This window comes from Antennarius striatus, chromosome 8, assembly GCF_040054535.1.
Source record: "Antennarius striatus isolate MH-2024 chromosome 8, ASM4005453v1, whole genome shotgun sequence".
NCBI classification, from domain to species: domain Eukaryota; kingdom Metazoa; phylum Chordata; class Actinopteri; order Lophiiformes; family Antennariidae; genus Antennarius; species Antennarius striatus.
The window spans coordinates 76,426-97,393 of record NC_090783.1 but is presented as its reverse complement, the minus strand read 5'-3'; the positions used below and the strand labels follow the sequence as shown (position 1 = coordinate 97,393).

The following is a 20,968-nucleotide window of genomic DNA, read 5'->3' as shown; positions in this document are numbered from 1 at the left end:
CCATGATGCTGTTGGTGTTAATCACAGGTAACCATGATGCTGTTGGTGTTAATCACAGGTAACCATGATACTGTTGGTGTTAATCACAGGTAACCATGACACTGTTGGTGTTAATCACAGGTAACCATGATGCTGTTGGTGTTAATCACAGGTAACCATGATGCTGTTGGTGTTAATCACAGGTAACCATGATACTGTTGGTGTTAATCACAGGTAACCATGATACTGTTGGTGTTAATCACAGGTAACCATGATGCTGTTGGTGTTAATCACAGGTAACCATGATACTGTTGGTGTTAATCACAGGTAACCATGATGCTGTTGGTGTTCATCACAGGTAACCATGATACTGTTGGTGTTAATCACAGGTAACCATGATACTGTTGGTGTTAATCACAGGTAACCATGATACTGTTGGTGTTAATCACAGGTAACCATGATGCTGTTGGTGTTAATCACAGGTAACCATGATACTGTTGGTGTTAATCACAGGTAACCATGATGCTGTTGGTGTTCATCACAGGTAACCATGATACTGTTGGTGTTAATCACAGGTAACCATGATACTGTTGGTGTTAATCACAGGTAACCATGATACTGTTGGTGTTAATCACAGGTAACCATGATACTGTTGGTGTTAATCACAGGTAACCATGATGCTGTTGGTGTTAATCACAGGTAACCATGATACTGTTGGTGTTAATCACAGGTAACCATGATACTGTTGGTGTTAATCACAGGTAACCATGATACTGTTGGTGTTAATCACAGGTAACCATGATACTGTTGGTGTTAATCACAGGTAACCATGATGCTGTTGGTGTTAATCACAGGTAACCATGATACTGTTGGTGTTAATCACAGGTAACCATGATGCTGTTGGTGTTAATCACAGGTAACCATGATACTGTTGGTGTTAATCACAGGTAACCATGATGCTGTTGGTGTTAATCACAGGTAACCATGATGCTGTTGGTGTTAATCACAGGTAACCATGATACTGTTGGTGTTAATCACAGGTAACCATGATGCTGTTGGTGTTAATCACAGGTAACCATGATGCTGTTGGTGTTAATCACAGGTAACCATGATACTGTTGGTGTTAATCACAGGTAACCATGATGCTGTTGGTGTTAATCACAGGTAACCATGATACTGTTGGTGTTAATCACAGGTAAAGATGAAACTGTTGGTGTTAATCACAGGTAACCATGATGCTGTTGGTGTTAATCACAGGTAACCATGATACTGTTGGTGTTAATCACAGGTAACCATGATACTGTTGGTGTTAATCACAGGTAACCATTATACTGTTGGTGTTAATCACAGGTAACCATGATACTGTTGGTGTTAATCACAGGTAAAGATGATACTGTTGGTGTTAATCACAGGTAAAGATGATACTGTTGGTGTTAATCACAGGTAACCATGATGCTGTTGGTGTTAATCACAGGTAACCATGATGCTGTTGGTGTTAATCACAGGTAACCATGATGCTGTTGGTGTTAATCACAGGTAACCATGATACTGTTGGTGTTAATCACAGGTAAAGATGATACTGTTGGTGTTAATCACAGGTAACCATGATACTGTTGGTGTTAATCACAGGTAACCATGATACTGTTGGTGTTAATCACAGGTAAAGATGATACTGTTGGTGTTAATCACAGGTAACCATGATACTGTTGGTGTTAATCACAGGTAACCATGATACTGTTGGTGTTACTTGCGTCTCGAGCTGCATTGTTTCTTATGGCTGTCAAGCCGGATGATGCTACACACATAAAATTTATATTTTCTTTTATTTTTCATAATGATGAATAACATATCTCACTTAAAATTAACTTTACGGTCCCTTGAACGTTTGGAAAATAGATGATTCGGGGGGAGGGGCAGAGGTAATGACGTCATCACGTACGCCAGCGCTAACGACGTGCGCCCTGTGCGCGGCACGTGCGACGCTCCGCCTTTCTTTCCACGATAGCCGCTAGCCGAGCGGAGCGTTACCGGATTCTCGCTGCGTGTCGCTGTATTTCGGGCCGGAGAACGATGGCTGCTGCCGGGACGCAGGGCAGGAAGAGGCTCCTGAGGGAGGAGGACATGACCAAGGTGGAGTTTGAGACCAGCGAGGAGGTGGACGTTACCCCCACCTTCGACACGATGGGCCTCCGAGAGGACCTGCTTCGGGGCATCTACGCCTACGGTAGGCCGGGGATGTGTGCGGCCTTCAGGGCGGGAGCCGCAGCTGGCGGGGCCGCGGCCGCCCGGGTGAAGGAGACGGATCCGATCCGTGGGTTTGGCGGAGATTTAACCTCGTGACGTGATCGGTAGTGAAGTAGAACAGATGACGTCGTTAGCGCGTTTCCTGCGGAGCTAGCCTGTTGGGCTAGCGGCTAACGAGCCGTTCGTTAGCTAGCAGCTAAAGAACATGCTTTGATTGGCTGCTCACTCCCACGTGATTATGACGTCAATAGTGCGTAGCGTCCTGTTTGAATGGGTTCAGACGTTTTACTACGTCAGTTCAGACACGGTGGCTTTTCACTAAAAGCGGGAAATTGTCTGAAAATGCCCGGGAATGCAGGTCATGGGTTAAAGTAGAACCCATGACCTGCAGCAGCTTTACAGGCACACTCACACACACACACACAGACACACACACTCACACACACACACACACACACACACACACGTGTGTGTACAGTATGACAACAGCACAAGACCGTGACTTGGCCATGACACCGGCTGTGACACCAGTGTTTTAACGCTGCTCTGCCTGGTAACGGATCAGGGTGGTCGTCAGGACCGCCTGTGTTTACAAACCGCTGGTGCCCCTCCGCTCCAGGATGTGATGTCACACAGTTTCCCTCCAGCTGAGGGGGCGTAGTCTCGAGCTTTGTCACATGGTAATCCTGGAGCCTGAGGGATAAGACACAACAGGTTTACCGTTCAGATGATGCCAGCAGTGTCATTCAAATGGCTGACCGCTGGTCATGTGACCAGGAGCTGGTCATGTGACCATGCTCACATGACCGGATGACTTTGTCTTTCAGGGTTTGAGAAGCCGTCGGCGATCCAGCAGCGAGCCATCAAGCAGATCATCAAAGGCAGAGACGTCATCGCCCAGTAAGACCCGCCTCAGCTGGTCTACAGTGGTCTACAGTGGACTACAGTGGTCTACAGTGGTTTAAGGTGGACTACAGTGGTCTACGGTGGTCTACAGTGGTCTAAGGTGGACTACAGTGGTCTACAGTGGTCTAAGGTGGACTACAGTGGACTACAGTGGTCTACAGTGGTTTAAGGTGGACTACAGTGGTCTACGGTGGTCTACAGTGGTCTAAGGTGGTCTACAGTGGTTTAAGGTGGACTACAGTGGTCTACGGTGGTCTACAGTGGTCTAAGGTGGTCTACAGTGGTTTAAGGTGGACTACAGTGGTCTACGGTGGTCTACAGTGGTCTAAGGTGGACTACAGTGGTTTAAGGTGGACTACAGTGGTCTAAGGTGGACTACAGTGGACTACGGTGGTCTACAGTGGTCTAAGGTGGACTACAGTGGTCTACAGTGGACTACGGTGGTCTACAGTGGTCTACAGTGGGCTCTAACTGCGCTCCTCTCCTCAGGTCTCAGTCGGGAACAGGAAAGACGGCCACCTTCTGCGTGTCTGTCCTGCAGTGCCTGGACATCCAGGTCAGGCTTGGGTCACACCGGGTCACATGACGCCTCACACCTGAACAGGTTTTCACCCCCCTGCGTGTGTTTCCTGTCCACAGGTCAGGGAGACCCAGGCTCTGATCCTTGCCCCCACCAGGGAGTTGGCAGGACAGATTCAGAAGGTAGCTCCGCCCACACGGACCCAGCCTGCCAGTGGCTGCTGAGGGGCGGGGTCTGATGGTTTTGTCTCTCCTCAGGTGCTGCTGGCTCTGGGGGACTACATGAACGTCCAGTGCCACGCCTGCATCGGGGGCACCAACGTGGGCGAGGACATCCGCAAGCTGGACTACGGGCAGCACGTGGTGGCGGGGACGCCCGGCCGGGTGTTCGGTGAGTGGAACCCAACGTGTGTGTGACATGTGACGGACGACAGGCAGGGGACACCCCAGACATGTCGTCAGCAGTCAACAGCCCTTCATCTACAAATACGTAGAACACGAGTGAGACCTGAGGTCATCAGAATCAGGATCAGTTTTATTCGCCATCTTTTGTTGAAAAACAGACAAGGAATTTGTTTCCGGCAGGTGGTGTCTCAAACTGTACATTCATACATTAAATTTAACTATTCTAAATACTTTAAATACTATAGATAACTATACTAAATACAAAACGCAAGATGCAAAACGCAGTAGGTGGGGGGACACACAATGTACAAGTACTGAGTGCATGTAAACAGGTTGCAAAGACTGGAGACAAATAATTTAACATTGTTCAGGTGTCTTATGGCTTGGGGGAAGAAACTGTTCTTTAGTCTGGTGGTTCTGAGAGGAGGGCTCCGTAGCGCCTCCCAGAGGTAGACTTTTAAATAGACGGTGTCCAGGGTGTGTTGGGTCTGAGATGATCTTCCCTGCCCGACTCCTAGTTCTTGAGGAGTACAGCTTTTGGAGGGAGGGCAGGGAGGGCCCAGTGATCTTCTCAGCAGACCTGATTGTCCTTTGTAGTCGTGTCCTGTCCCTTTGGGTGGCAGCACCGAACCAGACTGTGATGGAGGAACACAGAACCGATTCAATGACTGCCGTGTAGAACAGGAACAATAGCTCCTGTGGCAGACCGTGGTTCCTCAGCTGCCTGAGAAAGTATATCGTCTGCTGGGCCTTCTTGAGGATGCAGCTGATGTGGAGAGTCCACTTCAGGTCCCTGGAAACAGTAGTCCCCAGGAACTTGAAGCTCTCCATCGAGTCCACAGGGCTGTCTGCGATGGTGAGGGGGAGCAGAGGGGAGGGGAACTTCCTAAAGTCCACTGTCATCTCCACAGTCTTGAGCGTGTTCAGCTCCAGGTTGTTACGACTACACCAGTCCACCAGCTGTCTCACCTCCTGTCGGTACGCAGACTCATCCCCGTCCTGGATGAGTCCAATCACAGTTGGGTCGTCTGCAAACTTCAGGAGTTTGACGGCTGGGTGCGAAGATGTGCAGTCGTTGGTGTAGATGGGGTCATGAGGTTACCCCATGACCTCACAGAGGGAACGGGGGGGTGCTAGGGGCAGGGCTTCACACGGCGGTTCTGGAGTGTTCTGGGGGCGGAGCTTCACACAGCTGTTCTGGGGGCGGGGCTTCTGGCCTGACGGTGTCTTTGTGCAGACATGATTCGCCGCAGGAGCCTGAGGACGCGGGCCATCAAGATGCTGGTTCTGGACGAGGCCGACGAGATGCTCAACAAAGGTGAGTGGGAGTGGGTGCGGCCTATAGGGCTGCGGTTGTACCACGTGGTCGGGGCCTAACAGGGCTCCCGTTCTTTAGGCTTTAAGGAGCAGATCTACGATGTGTACCGGTACCTGCCCCCTGCCACACAGGTGGTGCTGATCAGCGCCACGCTGCCCCACGAGATCCTGGAGATGACCAACAAGTTCATGACCGATCCCATCCGCATCCTGGTCAAACGGTGAGTGGCTTCCCACCGAGGCCCCGCCCGCCTCTCGGGCCGGGCCTAATGGCCCTGAATGTGTGTCCCCCCCAGTGACGAGTTGACCTTGGAGGGCATCAAGCAGTTCTTCGTGGCCGTGGAGAGGGAGGAGTGGAAGTTCGACACGCTGTGTGACCTCTACGACACGCTGACCATCACGCAGGCCGTCATCTTCTGCAACACCAAGAGGAAGGTGGGACACGCCCCCGGCGTCGGCCACACCCCCTGATCCATGAGCAATCTGTTTCACCAATCCACTAACTAATCAATCACCATGGTGGGCCTGGGGTCACATGGTGGGTCTGGGGTCACATGTTCCTGTGCTGCAGGTTGATTGGCTGACAGAGAAGATGCGTGAGGCCAACTTCACCGTGTCGTCCATGCATGGAGACATGCCCCAGAAGGAGAGGGAGTCCATCATGAAGGAGTTCCGCTCAGGGGCCAGGTAGGAACAGTGGGACCAGTAGGTCCAGACGTGACCTACTGGACGTGATGTTGGTTCTGGTTTGTTGCCGTGGTGACGGGAGCTTCTTTGTTTTCAGTCGGGTTCTGATCTCCACGGATGTTTGGGCTCGAGGCCTCGACGTTCCACAGGTGTCTCTGATCATCAACTACGACCTGCCCAACAACAGAGAGCTGTACATCCACCGGTACGTGTCCCTCCACACAAACTAATTCCACCCACACGAAGGGGGTCCCACCGGACCATGTTTTCTGATTGTGGCAAGTAGGAGGCGTCTTCCTTACCCGCTCAGTCTTCATTGGACTGATGCAGTGACCTGATCTCTTCCAGGATTGGTCGTTCCGGTCGTTATGGTCGTAAGGGCGTGGCCATCAACTTTGTGAAGAACGATGACATCAGGATCCTGCGGGACATCGAGCAGTACTACTCCACCCAGATCGACGAGATGCCCATGAACGGTAGGGGGTGACCCGCTGCACGCTCTCAGCCAATCGGGATGTGGTCTGTTGTCTGTTGATGTGGTGTGTCTGAGAGGCTAGCAGATGTTAGCTGTCTAGCATCAAGTGATGATTGGCTGCTGACTTCCTGTTCTCTCTCTGCAGTGGCTGATCTGATCTGATGGCATCTGGACCGTCACACCTGAGCCCCGCCCCTCCAACTTTTTATTTCCTGTTTACTTTTTTCAATAGTTTAAGTGTCTCTTGTTTTGACTAAAATGTCCAGGTTTGGTTTTGTAAATAAAGTTTTGTGCTTCCAGCTGGTGGCCGACGGTCAACTGTCTGTTGTTCTGTTAAAGCTCCTCACACACACACACACACACACACACACACACACAGACACAGCGCCACTGGTTCTTCTGTGGTCCATGGAAGCTCCTCAGATTCCACTGTCTCAGCTGGAGTCTGGTGTGTCCAGTCTAAACTGGACTAGCATTCACCGGGTCAGGAACCAGGTGGGTTCTTCAATAAAGGAGCGGTTCTGCTGTCGGAGGCTCCTGGAAGTCCACTGACCACAGAAGAGGTCAGAGGTCACTTCAGGAACAAACACACTGACTTGGCTTTCAAGGTCTCGAGCTCAGAACAGATCCAGTTCCAGGGTGTCCCCCTTCACATGCAGGACTTGAGGATCTGGCTGGACAGTTAGACTCTGGCTGATCAATAGAAATGATCGATAGCAGCCCAAATGTTTGTGATCATTCATGTGTTTCTACAGTAACTCACTAACCGGTCATGTGATCGTTTAGTAATGGATCAACTTCAATAAACAAACACGTTTGATGAATGTTCGATCACCCTGTCTAATCAGTGATCGATCACCCCGTCTAATCAATCACGGGGTGATTTGGTTCATTTGGATCGCGTTAATTCTGTGACCGGATGTACAGGCTTTTATTTTGAAGACCCCTACAGCACGGGCCGGAAGCAGTGGAAGGAGCGGCGCTGATCCGCGTCGGTCGACCCAAACTCTCAGCCTCACCTGTTGGACCAGAGCGACCAGGTGAGACGAGCGGTTCCGGTTCCGACCCGGACACACGGTGCTAATGCTACGTTCGCCGTGCTAACGCTAGCAGACCGCTACGTGCTAACGCTAGCAGACCGCTACGTGCTAACGCTAGCAGACCGCTACGTGCTAACGCTAGCAGACCGCTACGTGCTAACGCTAGCAGACCGCTACGTGCTAACGCTAGCAGACCGCTACGTGCTAACGCTAGCAGACCGCTACGTGCTAACGCAGCCGTGCTAGTACACCCGGTCCTGCTCCGTGTCGGGACCGGGTCTCGGTCAGTCGCTCCACCGGGGCTCGGGGGTCCGGCCCTCCGGTCCTGCCCGTGACCCGGATTGACCTACTTCCCCTCTAGTGTGTGACCCGGTCGGTGCCGGACGTGACCCTGGTGACAGCCAGTCTGGTAGAATGGCCGGTTCAGGTCCCGGGATCGGTGACCCGGTCCTGGTGACCCGGTCCAGGCCGGCTGACGTCAACATTTCACAAGCGCTTCCTGTTTGTACATCCCGCCCTCCTATCGCCTAGCAACATGTGACCGCGATGGAAGCACAGTAATCCTTCGATCCTCGCGGTTAATGCGTTCCAGGAACCACACGCGATTAACGAATTCCGCCATAGAACAACAAACTGTTTATTTTATTATTTACGGTAATTTAAACGTTTCTGACCCCCCCCCCACATACACACACACTGATATTAAACCTGAACCAATCCAAACCGCCCCAGCATAGGTGTCATGCTGTCTGTGTGAACAGGTGTGTGGGCGTGGTCTCCTGCTGCAGCGATGGCTTTGATCTCTCTGGAAGACCTCGACGGATTGGACGACGAGCAGCTGGGCGGCAACTTCACCGACAACACAGAGCCAATGGATGAAGACGACCGGCTGCTGTCACACTGGCAGGCGGTGGCTAGCACCCACCAGGTGTCAGTGCCCCCAGGTGAGGGCGGGGCTAGTGAACACACCTGTCAGGAAGAAGGGGTTGGACCAACCCATAACCAATAGTTTTACTTGTGTGCTCCAGACATGACTGGACCCATCCATGAAATGACCCAGAACCACCAGCAGAGGGAGCCCCTCCCCTTCTCTCCCATCTCCCGCCATGAGAAGGTAATCTCCCAGAAGGCCGTGCGGCCACGCGGGGCTCTGTGCGTGACTCCGCCTCTCTCCACAGATGGGGGAGGTGCTGTTCGAGGAGCGGTTGTACCCGGCGGGCCACTGGGCGTGTGTGACCCGGGGCGAGCAGCTGTACGAGCAGAGCATCTCCAACGGCTTCATGAAGCTGATGCGCTTCATCTGCAAGGAGAACTCTGCAGGTAGGCTCCGCCCCCTCGCTGCGGACCCCGCCCCACTCGTCATGTGATCAGGATTGACGGCCACCGATTGGCAGGTCGCTTCCTGGGGATGACGGTCCCGGTGGTGAGCTATTTCCGGCTGACGGCGGACAGAGACGCGTTTGAGAAGGAAGTGGAGACGGCGTTCTTCCTGCCCGCCCAGTTCCAGAGCGACCCGCCCCGCCCCTCTGACCCCGACATCACCATCGTCCACCGAGAGCCAATCAGAGTGGTTGCCAGGTGAGTCACGTGACTTGATGTGTTGATGGGCGGCTCCTGTGGGGAACAAGATGCGTGCTGTGGCTCCGCCCCTACGCTCCCTTGGGGTTGACGATGCGTGCTGTGGCTTCGCCCCTTCGTTCCAGGACGTTCTTCGGGACGACCACGGAGGAGACGGTCAGCCGTCAGGTGCGCCTGCTGTGGGAGCTGGTGGGCGTGGCCGAGGAGCTGCAGGGCGACGCCTACATGGTGGCGGTGTACGAGAACCCCAGCGTCCCCCGCCGCCGCAATGAGATCTGGTTCATCCGGCGCCAGCTCTGAACGCCCCCACTGCTCCGCCCCTTGCATGTGGCTCCTCCCTCTCCGACCAACCCGTGCAGGTCTCTTCTCTTGTTCATGTCAACCCTCCGTCCTGATTGGCTGTGGTCTGATATAACGGTTAATCACATGGTTCACGTGTTACTGTCTTCTATTGGTGGGAATGTTTGACCTTTGACCTCCAGTCACATGACCAGGACTGTCTGAACCTCATGATGCTGAACCGGGCCGGACACACCCCCTGGGGCCAAGGCCCAATCAGTGGTGTTGCTGCTGGACCTGACATTTGAACTGGGTCCTGGTCTGGGTCCTGGTACCTGGTCCTGGTTCTGGTACCTGGTGCGGTTCAGTCTCAGGACACCAGAGTGAAGATGGGGCGTCGTCTGGAGGGGCGTTGTCTTGAGGGGCGTTGTCTAGAGGGCGTTATCTAGAGGGGCGTCGTCTTGAGGGGTGTCAACTGGAGGGGCGTTGTCTATAGGGCGTTGTCTTGAGGGGTGTCGTCTAGAGGGGCGTCGTCTAGAGGGCGTCGTCTAGAGGGGCGTCATCTAGAGGGGCGTCGTCTAGAGGGCGTCGTCTAAAGGGGTGTCGTCTAGAGGGGCGTCGTCTAGAGGGCGTCGTCTAGAGGGGCGTCATCAAGAGGGTCGTCTAGAGGGCGTCGTCTAGAGGGGTGTCGTCTAGAGGGGCTTCGTCTAGAGGGCGTCGTCTAGAGGGGCGTCGTCTAGAGGGGCGTCGTCTAGAGGGCGTCGTCTAGAGGGCGTCGTCTAGAGGGGTGTCGTCTGGAGGGGCGTCATCTAGAGGGGCGTCGTCTAGAGGGCGTCGTCTAGAGGGCGTCGTCTAGAGGTCGACGTCTAGAGGGGTGTCAACTAGAGGGGCGTCGTCTAGCGGGGCGTCGTCTAGAGGGGCGTCGTCTGGAGGGGCGTCAACTAGAGGGGCGTCGTCTAGAGGGGCGTCGTCTAGAGGGGCGTCGTCTAGAGGGGCGTCGTCTAGAGGGGCGTCGTCTAGAGGGGTGTCAACTAGAGGGGCGTTGTCTAGAGGGGCGTCATCTAGAGGGGCGTCGTCTAGAGGGGCGTCGTCTAGAGGGGCGTTGTCTAGAGGCGCGTCATCTAGAGGGGCATCGTCTACAGGGGCGTCGTCTGGAGGGGTGTCAACTAGAGGGGCGTCGTCTATAGGTGCGTCGACTAGCGGGCCGTAGTCTTGAGGGGCATCGTCTTGAGCGGTGTCAACTGGAGGGGCGTCGTCTAGAGGGGTGTCAACTAGAGGGGCGTCGTGTAGCGGGGCATCGTGTAGGGGGCGTCGTGTAGCGGGGCGTCGTGTAGCGGGGCGTCGTCTAGAGGGGCGTCGTCTAGAGGGGCGTCGTCTGGAGGGGTGTCAACTAGAGGGGCGTCGTGTAGCGGGGCGTCGTCTAGAGGGGCGTCGTCTAGAGGGGTGTCAACTAGAGGGGCGTCGTCTAGAGGGGCGTTGTCTAGAGGGGTGTCAACTAGAGGGGCGTTGTCTAGAAGGGTGTCAACTAGAGGGGTGTCAACTAGAGGGGCGTCGTGTAGCGGGGCGTCGTCTAGAGGGGCGTTGTCTAGGGGGGCGTCATCTAGAGGGGCGTCGTCTAGAGGGGTGTCGTCTGGAGGGGTGTCAACTAGAGGGGCGTCGTCTAGAGGGGTGTCAACTAGAGGGGCGTCGTCTAGAGGGGCGTCGTCTAGAGGGGCGTCGTCTAGAGGGGCGTCGTCTAGAGGGGCGGTGTCTAGAGGGGTGTCAACTAGAGGGGCGTTGTCTAGAGGGGCGTCATCTAGAGGGGCGTCGTCTGGAGGGGTGTCAACTAGAGGGGCGTTGTCTAGAGGGGCGTCATCTAGAGGGGTGTCGTCTAGAGGGGCGTCGTCTAGAGGGGTGTCAACTAGAGGGGCGTTGTCTAGAGGGGCGTCATCTAGAGGGGTGTTGTCTAGAGGGGCGTCGTCTGGAGGGGTGTCAACTAGAGGGGCGTCGTCTAGAGGGGTGTCAACTAGAGGGGCGTCGTCTATAGCTGCGTTGACTAGCGGGCCGTAGTCTTGAGGGGCGTCGTCTTGAGGGGCGTCGTCTTGAGGGGCGTCGTCTTGAGGGGCATCGTCTTGAGGGGCGTCGTCTTGAGGGACGTCGTCTTGAGGGGCGTCGTCTTGAGGGGCGTCGTATAATTGGGTTTCGTCTTGACGGGCGTGGTCTAGTGGGTCAGGCGGTCCTGCTGGATTGGATCAGGGTGTGGGTGAGGCGGTTCCTGCTGGTGTTTCGTGTCAGCAGGGCTTTGATGGTGGCACCAGTGCTACATGCTGGTGGTGACACCAGTTCTGAACTGGTTCTGACCCGTGTTCTGACCCTTGTTCTGACCCGTGTTCTGACCCGTGTTCAGGTTGTGGTTCCTGTTCCTGTTGTTTCACATGTTGTAATACAGTGTAATAAAGTTTGGTGTGGACGGGTTGTGTTCTGTGTTCAGAGCGGGTCACAACTGTGATGGGGGGTCCTGAGGTCCCAGGAGATGAAGAAGACCCAACATGATGCTGGTGATGAAGATGGTGATGATGCTGTAAAATCAGAAGAATGACCCTAATTATCAATCACCTTCAATCACCTTTTATTTATATAGACATTTCAAAGCACTTCACAGTTAGAAAGCAACAACAATGTCCTCCAGGGCAAATTATGGAAAAAATGACCTATCAATACGACAAGAACCCACTAAGATAGATAGAAATTTTGATAGAAACTATAGATAGAGAAAGGATAGATAAGATAGATTTATAGATAGATGAATGTGTAAAATGAGAGAACAAAGACTAGAAGAGGTGACTGTTGTGGACCAGGAAGTAGCAAAGATTAGTCAGGATGAAGTGAGGAGGGCACTGAAGAGGATGAAGAGTGGAAAGGCAGTCGGTCCTGATGATATACCTGTAGAGGTATGGAAGTGTCTAGGAGAGGTGGCAGTAGAGTTTCTGACTGGGTTGTTCAACAGGATCTTAGATAGTGAGAAGATGCCTGAGGAATGGAGGAGAAGTGTGCTGCTGCCCATTTTTAAGAACAAGGGAGATGTGCAGAGTTGTGGCAACTACAGAGGAATAAAGCTGATGAGCCATACAATGAAGTTATGGGAGAGAGTAGTGGAAGCTAGACTAAGGGCAGAAGTGAACATTTGTGAGCAGCAGTATGGTTTCATGCCAAAAAAGAGTACTACAGAAGCAGTATTTGCTCTGAGGATGTTGATAGAGAAGTACAGAGAAGGCCAGAGGGAGCTGCATTGTGTTTTTGTAGATCTGGAGAAAGCTGATGACAGGGTGTCCAGAGAGGAACTGTGGTATTGTATGAGGAAGTCTGGAGTGGCAGAGAAGTATGTTAGAGCGGTGCAGGACATGTATGAGGACTGTAAGACAGTGGTGAGGTGTGTGTAGGTGTGACAGAGGAGTTCAAGGTGGAGGTGGGACTGCATCAGGGATCAGCTCTGAGCCCCTTCTTGTTGCTATGGTGATGGACAGGCTGACAGACGAGGTTAGACAGGAATCTCCATGGACTATGATGTTTGCAGATGACATTGTGATCTACAGTGAGAGCAGGGAACAGGTGGAGGAGAAGCTAGAGAGGTGGAGGTTTGTCCTGGAAAGGAGAGGAATGAAGGTTAGCCGCAGTAAGACAGAGTACATGTGTGTGAATGAGAGGGACCCAAGTGGAAGAGTGAGGTTACAGGGAGAAGAGATCAAGAAGGTGGAGGATTTGAAGTACTTAGGCTCAACAGTCCAGAGCAATGGAGAGTGTGGAAAAGAGGTGAAGAAGCGTGTCCAGGCAGGATGGAACGGGTGGAGGAAAGTGTCAGGTGTGATGTGTGATAGAAGAGTTTCAGCTAAAATGAAAGGAAAGGTGTACAAAACTGTGGTGAGACCAGCGATGTTGTTTGGTCTAGAGACAGTGTCCCTGAGGAAAAGACAGGAGACAGAGCTGGAGGTAGCAGAGATGAAGATGCTGAGGTTCTCTCTGGGAGTGACCAGGATGGATAGGATCAGGAATGAGTCCATCAGAGGGACAGCACATGTTAGAGGTTCTGGAGATAAAGTCAGAGAGGCCAGACTGAGATGGTTTGGACATGTCCAGAGGAGAGATAGTGAATATATTGGTAGAAGGATGCTGAGTTCTGAACTGCCAGGCAGGAGGCCTAGAGGAAGACCAAAGAGGAGGTTTATGGATGTAGTGAAAGAGGACATGAAGGTAGTTGGTGTGAGAGAAGAGGATGAGAAGACAGGGTTAGATGGAGGACACTGATTGGCTGTGGAGACCCTGAAGGGAAAAGCCCAAAGGAGAAGAAGATAGATAATAAATCGTGTTTGTAGTTTTTCTGTGCCCTTATAAGGAGTGTCGGCGCCATAAACGGAGATCTGTTTCTTTCTGTGAACGTAGTTTCGACTGACCGAACACCACGTTGTGATGAGGTGTTAGTCCGCGCAGCCTGAATCCACGTGACGTGGGACTGACTCACGCGACGTTCTTGATGGAACACGTGACGTTCTGGGTCAGAGCTACGTTCCGGAGCGGACGGATTTGCGTGCTGCACATTTCCTGCGGAGCGGAGTGATCCAGTCTCTGCCCGCTGACCCCCCGGTTCCGGTTCCGTTTCCGTCCGAACCGGTTCTCTTTCATGGACGAGACGCGCTCCGGTTCTCCCGCCGGCGGGCTGTGGCCGCTCCGCGTCCGGTGATCGGGAGACCGGGGCCCGGCGGGCTTCCCGACGGACACAGAAACTTCTGCTAACTGCTGCTAACAGTTAGGCCTTAGCTCCGGTACTTCCGGTCCCGGGGCAGCGCTGCTGCTCGCTCCGGCGGGAGGCGATGGGCACCAGAACCGGGCTCACCGCCGACCCGCGAGACGCCACCGGCTCCGGGTGGAGGACGGGGGGGGCGACGACCGGGACTCCGACACCGGGGACGACCGGAGGGGCGGGAAGCGCGAGAGCAGCGACAGGGGGCGGGGCGGCTCACCGGAGGGCTGAGCCGGGGTCACGGCGTGGTCACCGGTGGAGCACCGGAAGCCAGGCCCGGGAAGAAGACCCGCGGGAGGGTGAAGACCAGGATGGAGTTCATCCACAACAAGCTGAGGAGCTACACCACCTTCAGCCAGAGGAAGACCGGCACCATGAAGAAGGTCCGTGTGTGGCCCCTGTGTCTGTGACTCCCATGTGGCCCCTGTGTCTCTGGCCCTTGTGTCTGTGATCCCTGTGTCTCTGGCCCCTGTGTCTGTGACCCCTGTGTCTGTGACTCCCATGTGGCCCCTGTGTCTGTGACTCCCATGTGGCCCCTGTGTCTGTGGCCCCTGTGTCTGTGGCCCCTGTATCCCTGGCCCCTGTGTCTGTGACTCCCATGTGGCCCCTGTGTCTGTGACTCCCATGTGGCCCCTGTGTCTGTGACTCCCATGTGGCCCCTGTGTCTCTGGCCCCTGTGTCTGTGACTCCCATGTGGCCCCTGTGTCTGTGGCCCCTGTGTCTGGCCCCTGTGTCTGTGACTCCCATGTGGCCCCTGTGTCTGTGACTCCCATGTGGCCCCTGTGTCTGTGGCCCCTGTGTCTCTGGCCCCTGTGTCTGTGACTCCCATGTGGCCCCTGTGTCTGTGGCCCCTGTGTCTGGCCCCTGTGTCTGTGACTCCCATGTGGCCCCTGTGTCTGTGGCCCCTGTGTCTCTGGCCCCTGTGTCTGTGACTCCCATGTGGCCCCTGTGTCTGTGGCCCCTGATTTCCACATTTCTGTTGTTAAGGGTGGATTTGAAATTTTAAATTAACCAATAAATAATGATATTGAACTGACTGAACCGGGGTAGGGTCAGACTGAACCAGATGCCCTTCCTGACCCAACCCTCTGTATTTATCCGGGCTTGGGACCGGCACAGTAGGACACTGGCTCGTGTCCTCTTGCGGCTACATTATTGAACTGACTGAACTGATCAGGTTTATTTTAAATACAACGACTTCCAGTCAGTTGATCGACGGAGGAGAAATACTGATCATGTCAATCAAAGGGGGAAGAAGTCGATCAATAATAATGATTACAGTAGTAATAATCAGTGGTTGGGGCCGCTGATCGACAGGGATCAGTCTTGGCTGGGGGGGGGGTATTCCTGCAGAAGGGTGACAGGAGGTAGTTGGGGTGAGACTGGGGGGTGAACAGTGTTGGGTGCTGTGTCTCACTCGCCACCGCCCCCTGCTGGCGGTAGCTGCACCTGAACGCCGGCTGATTGCATGCTGTGGTCCTCAGGCGTACGAGCTCTCCACGCTCACCGGGACCCCGGTGCTGCTGCTGGTGGCCAGCGAGACGGGTCACGTGTACACCTTCGCCACCAGGAAGCTGCAGCCCATGATCACCTCGGAAACAGGCAATGCTCTGATCCAGACCTGCCTCAACTCCCCAGACTCTCCGCCGCACCCCGACCCGTCCTCCGACCAGAGGATGTGCGCCACGGGCTTCCATGAGACCGACCTCACCTACAAGGTGTCTGAGGTGGACAGCGGCGCCGACGTCTCCAAGGTAACGCTCAGAGCAATGGAACACAACCCAGCTGGGTTGGGACCCATCGACCTGTCAGGGACTCGTCAGGGACCTGTTAGGGTTTCGGGGCAGAGGCAGGGTACACCCCGGAGGAGACGCCAGCTCGTCACACAGTCACACTTAATGGATAAATAAAGTAACGCAGATGTCAACTTCCTGTTTATTTAGTCTTTATTGACAGGAAACAGATCAAACGTTTGCAGAATAGAATCAATAATCCCAAATCAATCACCACCTTTTCTTATCAATAACTGATGTGATCGGTGAATTTAAATAAAGCAGCAGTGAAGAAAAAAAAACAGCATCGGATTGGTGGAGTCAGCAAGAGCACAACACAACCAGCATCATGTGACGTGTGGCCATGCCCCCACAGAGGTCAGGGGTCACTGAGAACAAAACAACCAATCAGGAAGCAGCTTTCATCTCAGGGGTTCAGCAGCTAAGACACACGCTAAGACACAAGCTAAAGGCACGTTATGTGATCCAGAGGTAAACCCTCGTGTACTGCTAACCTTGAGCTAAGATAACGTTAGCATAGAGTGTGTTTGTGTTATGAGCGCCATCAGTTAATGTTAGCCTCATATTAGCTTAGCTGCTAGTGAAGAAAGACTCCGCCTCCAGCCCGTCTCCATGGCGACGGCTGCGGACAGCATCGGATTAAACAGCTTCATCAGTAGAACCAATCAGAGTGAGGAGGAGGGGTTTGGGGGGGGTCACAGGTCAGAGGTCACACCACCGATCAGCCACGCCCCCATCGATGGAAACCCTGAGGCCCACTTGCCTTAACAATGCTAATGCTGTTAGCATCTATTAGACTCCGCCCCCCCCTCAGAGGAGCTTGGGTCGGGGGGGGTTGGGTCTGACGGAGGAGTACGCCCCGATGTGGGCGACCAGGTTGGGCTCCACGCTGTGGGCGTGTTCCCCGGGCCGCGCCCGCGCCAGCCGGTACAGTGCCGTGTCCTTGGCGTTGCCCTTGGAGCAGGCCACGCCCTCCAGGTAGGCCGCCGCCCGCTGGGAGGCGTTGCCGGGGAACAGCATGGCAGGCGTGCAGCACTCGGTAGCGGGCGACACGGCGTACAGCTGGGGGGACAGCCGGCGCGCCTCCAGCAGGTAGTGCCGCCCCAGCAGCTCCGCCGCCGCCATGAAGTAGAGCGTGAGCAGCAGGAGGTGGGCGGGGCAGGGCGTGAAGGCCAGGGCGCACGGGTTCCAGCGGGGGAGGGCGAGCAGCAGCGCCGACGCCCCCACCACGCCCAGCCCCACCCACTCCAGCAGGCGGTAGGGCTCCGGGTTCCAGTAGCGCTGCAGCCGCTCCGGGTGGTACAGCTTCACGTAGAGCGTGTGGGCGGCGAAGCTCCGCCCCAGCAGGTCACGCACCACGGCGAAGAAGTCCCGCCCCGGCAGGGCGTCGTCCTCCAGGACCAGCAGGTTCCGCGGCGCCGCCAGCTGCCACGCCCTCCGCAGGCAGAACACATAGTCCCGCTTCTCCCGCTCGAAGGTGTTGACCCGCCCCCGGTCACGCTCCTGCTCCTGGGGGGTCCGCCGGATCACCTGGAAGTGGCCCTCCAGCCGGGCGGCGTCCGGGTTGTCCAGGGGCCCGCCTTCCACGTCACAGACCAGCACCTCGGCGCAGCGCCGCGGCCCACAATCCTCCAGGAGGACCCTAAGCTGCTGCATCACCCGGAGCAGGTAGTGGAGCTCGCCGCCCTCCCTCCGCCGGGCCGTCACCACGGCGACCAGCAGCTCCGGACGCGGGGTCACGTCCCTGAACCCGGAGGGCGAGGCGGGGACGCCCCGCCAGAAGCGGAGGGCGTCCTGGCCGCGCCGGAAGCCGTCCTGCAGCGCCTCCTCGCTCATGGCGTCCAGGTAGACGGAGCGCAGGTAGAAGTAGGAGAAGGGCAGCCGGCGGCAGAGCGGCAGCAGCGCGCACAGCGTCCCGGCGCTCAGCACCAGCAGCTGCACCGCCGGGCTGGACCACCGGGGGGCGCTGCACCACCGCCGCCGCATCGGGGCGGAGAACCCGACCAGCAGGGGGCGTCTCAGCGGGTCCGGGTCTGCAGGGAGAGACCGGAGTGTCAGAGCCACGGCTGTCACATGACCCGAGTCCCTCCTGGGGGGCTCTCTGACCGGAGGGGGACCGGTGACGTCACTTCAGAGCGGTTCAGACCCATAACTGACTCGTGACGTCACCACCGGAGGCTAAGCCGCTAGCACCGGATAGACGCCGTTAGCCGCTAGGCTAAGTGTGTGCTAACGGGCTCCGGTGGGTCGTTACCGAACCGCGAGGCGGCGCGGTGCTTAACGGGACAGCTGTCGCACGTGCTGACCGGTGATTGGTCACAATAATGAGGCTCGTGCTGCTTTAAAAACAGCTAAAACTGCGGTCTGAGAAGCTAGCAGGCACAACGACAGGAAACAGGAAGTAGGGAACAGGAAGTGATGCAAATCGCTACCGGCAGAGCGCTTTGAGCTCGTGAAGGCTAGCGAGCAGCAGGCTAACCGTGAGGCTAGCTGACCGCTAGGCTAGCTGACGGATAAAACGCGAAGAAGACTCACAGGAACAGGAAGACTCACGGACCGCTGAGCCGCCGTCCGCTCGCCGTCGTGTCGTCACAGATGCGGAAGTAGAGCTACACTAACCGGAAGTAGAACCACACTTACCGGAAGAGACCCGATACGTCCCCGCCCACCGCCAGGTGTCGCTGCAGCTCCGTGGAGCTACCGGGCAGACCGTAGAGGAGGGTTTTTTTATTAAAGCTTTATTTAAACATAAAAACCGTAAACAAACAGGTAGTTATAATTATTGATTGTTGTTATTATTACAGTTCTAAACAACAAACAGATGACGTAACCAGCGGGTTAACGTGTTTACACACATTCAGATAATTTAAGTACATTAATTCTTTTTGTTCAATGAACCACTGATTAATAAATCCAAAAGTAGTTTTATGAAAACATTTGAATGCATTTATTATATTTTTTATTTTATTTTATTTTTTACATGTTAATATAACATGTTAATATAACAGACTTCACACCTTCATCACATTTACAACATCGACAACAACATCCGAAAAAGTAAAGGGCTGACAGGTAGAAGACATTAGGCTTGTGAAATTCCCGTCCAACAGAATCAACACATATCTCTGTCATTACATGCTATCAATCAATTCAGACATTAAATGTTTACTAGCATAGTTCAAAGATCAAAGCTAGTGCTCTGACCTACTGTCATTGATCAAAGCACTAGCTTTGATCTGTGGTCTTACTCACACAGGCCTAAAATTAACTTTACTGTCCCTTTAACATTCAAATCTGAACATTCCACCACAATGTCTTTCATCTCTCTAATGTCTAAAATCTCCTCTATGATCTCTAATCTCTCTACATAAACCCATTGACAGTTTGAACAAGCAGCTGTTGGTATTGTGAAGGAAACTAATTCAAAAATGTCAAGTTTGAGATGAGCTGAGGACCCTTCATGTGACGGAGTCATCTGTGCTGGGGGTGTCGGTCTTAATGTCCACAGGAGCATCATGGTTAACTGCTGTCCATACTTTGAGTGAGTAATTTATTGATTATCAATGTAAGTTGATCGTTGTAGTCGATCTTCTCACACACCCTGATCACACTCACCACCAGGTGGAGATCAGCTGACCGCTCAGCTCCTCTCTTTACCCAAGTGTCAAGAACATCTGACTGTAAATTAGCTGACAGGACTACCAGGTGACTCATTGACCTGTGACCCGGGTTTCACTGGTACCAAGGGTTCTGGAGACCCTGATGCTCAAACACAGTCTTAGTTATGGACCAACTGTGGCCAGCAGAGAAGTCCAACAACTGAACATTTGGTTCCGATCAGGCTGTTCCTCCCAATCACAGTCCTCCAGGTTATGATGTCATTGCCCACATGACGCCACATGATTTAGCATTGTTTGTTTGATTTTTTTCAGTTAGGTCATGTGATGTGGTATTACAGCTACCTAATGACCTTTGTTTACTCACAGGGCCCTTTTCCTCCGACACACAGGTGATGGAACACGTTTCACCATCCCAGACGCATCTGCAGACGTGATGGAGGTCATCATTGACTTTACATACTCAGGTTCTGTCTCTGTGACAAAGGACAACGTTCAAGATCTACTTATAGCAGCTGACTATTTGCTTATAACTGGCATTGTAGAGTCATGCCACAGCTTCCTGTTAGAGCACCTCACTCCAGAGAACTGCATCGGTGTCCGTCGGTTCACCGGGGTGAACCCCAATGTACAAGCGCCAAGCCGGGGGGCTATAAGTATACCCACACCTGCTCGGCGTCTCTCACCATGGGCAACTCCAGAGTGGAAGAGAGTCCAACCCCTCTCGAGAGGACTGGTACCAGAGCCCAAGCTGTGTGTGGAGGTGAGCCCGACTACACCTAGTTGGAACTTCTCCACCTCACACACCAGGTCGGGCTCCTGACATTCCACGTCCCAAGAGCCAGCTTCTGTACCCGGGGATCGGATCGCCAAGGTCCCCGCCTTCGGCCACCGCCCAGCTCACAATGCATCCAACCCCCATGGCCCCTCCCACAGGTGGTGAGCCCATGGGAAGGGGGACCCACGTTGTCCCTCCGGGCCCCATGGGTGCAGGCCCGGCCGCCAGGCGTTTGCCTTCGAGCCCCACCTCCAGGCCTGGCTCCAGAGGGGGGCCCCGGTGGCCCACGTCCGGGCAAGGGAAAACGTGGTCCATTGTTTTTATTCATCATGAGGGGTCTGTGAGTTGTCCTTTGTCTGTTCCCTCACCTAGAACCCGTTTGTCATGGTTGACCCTGCCAGGGGCACAAAGCCCCAGACAACCTAGCTCCTAGGATCATTGGGACACACAAACCCCTCCACCACGATAAGGTGATGACTCAAGGTGACGACTCTAGATAACGTCTTGCGCCTCAAACGTCAGATGTCCAATAACACACCGTCCAGGAGATTTCTCTCTGACCTCGCTGCTCGTCCTC

At 54.4% G+C, this 20,968-nt stretch overlaps 3 protein-coding genes and 1 pseudogene across 5 annotated transcripts; 3 read left to right on the top strand and 1 right to left on the bottom strand.

Moving 5' to 3' along the window:
* The first annotated feature begins 1,966 nt into the window (after positions 1 to 1,966).
* eif4a3 (eukaryotic translation initiation factor 4A3) lies at positions 1,967 to 6,831 on the top strand. Its single transcript, XM_068322395.1, has 12 exons — positions 1,967 to 2,203; positions 3,051 to 3,123; positions 3,619 to 3,685; positions 3,769 to 3,831; positions 3,907 to 4,039; positions 5,291 to 5,371; positions 5,450 to 5,591; positions 5,667 to 5,805; positions 5,942 to 6,057; positions 6,155 to 6,262; positions 6,406 to 6,533; positions 6,678 to 6,831. Exons 1-12 carry the CDS (start codon positions 2,050 to 2,052, stop codon positions 6,692 to 6,694), a joined length of 1,221 nt encoding a protein of 406 aa, XP_068178496.1. The 5' UTR covers positions 1,967 to 2,049; the 3' UTR covers positions 6,695 to 6,831.
* A 612-nt stretch (positions 6,832 to 7,443) lies between these two features.
* Positions 7,444 to 11,878, top strand: soul4 (heme-binding protein soul4). The gene is made up of 6 exons (XM_068322393.1): positions 7,444 to 7,572; positions 8,334 to 8,516; positions 8,601 to 8,686; positions 8,751 to 8,892; positions 8,967 to 9,150; positions 9,276 to 11,878. The coding sequence occupies exons 2-6, from the start codon at positions 8,363 to 8,365 to the stop codon at positions 9,448 to 9,450; spliced, it is 741 nt and encodes a 246-aa protein (XP_068178494.1). The 5' UTR covers positions 7,444 to 7,572; positions 8,334 to 8,362; the 3' UTR covers positions 9,451 to 11,878.
* A 2,328-nt stretch (positions 11,879 to 14,206) lies between these two features.
* On the top strand, positions 14,207 to 16,134 carry LOC137599858 (serum response factor-like; annotated as a pseudogene).
* LOC137600656 (post-GPI attachment to proteins factor 4-like) lies at positions 16,132 to 18,684 on the bottom strand. 3 transcript variants are annotated; one of them, XM_068322390.1, is made up of 2 exons: positions 18,532 to 18,684; positions 16,132 to 18,029 (listed from the first exon to the last, which is right to left on the bottom strand). In XM_068322390.1, the coding sequence occupies exon 2, from the start codon at positions 17,980 to 17,982 to the stop codon at positions 16,807 to 16,809; it is 1,176 nt and encodes a 391-aa protein (XP_068178491.1). In that variant the 5' UTR covers positions 17,983 to 18,029; positions 18,532 to 18,684; the 3' UTR covers positions 16,132 to 16,806. The 3 variants fall into 3 exon arrangements, with proteins under 3 accessions (XP_068178491.1, XP_068178492.1, XP_068178493.1); XM_068322391.1 differs by having other exon boundaries at positions 18,554 to 18,651; XM_068322392.1 differs by having other exon boundaries at positions 18,550 to 18,606.
* Positions 18,685 to 20,968: the final 2,284 nt, after the last annotated feature.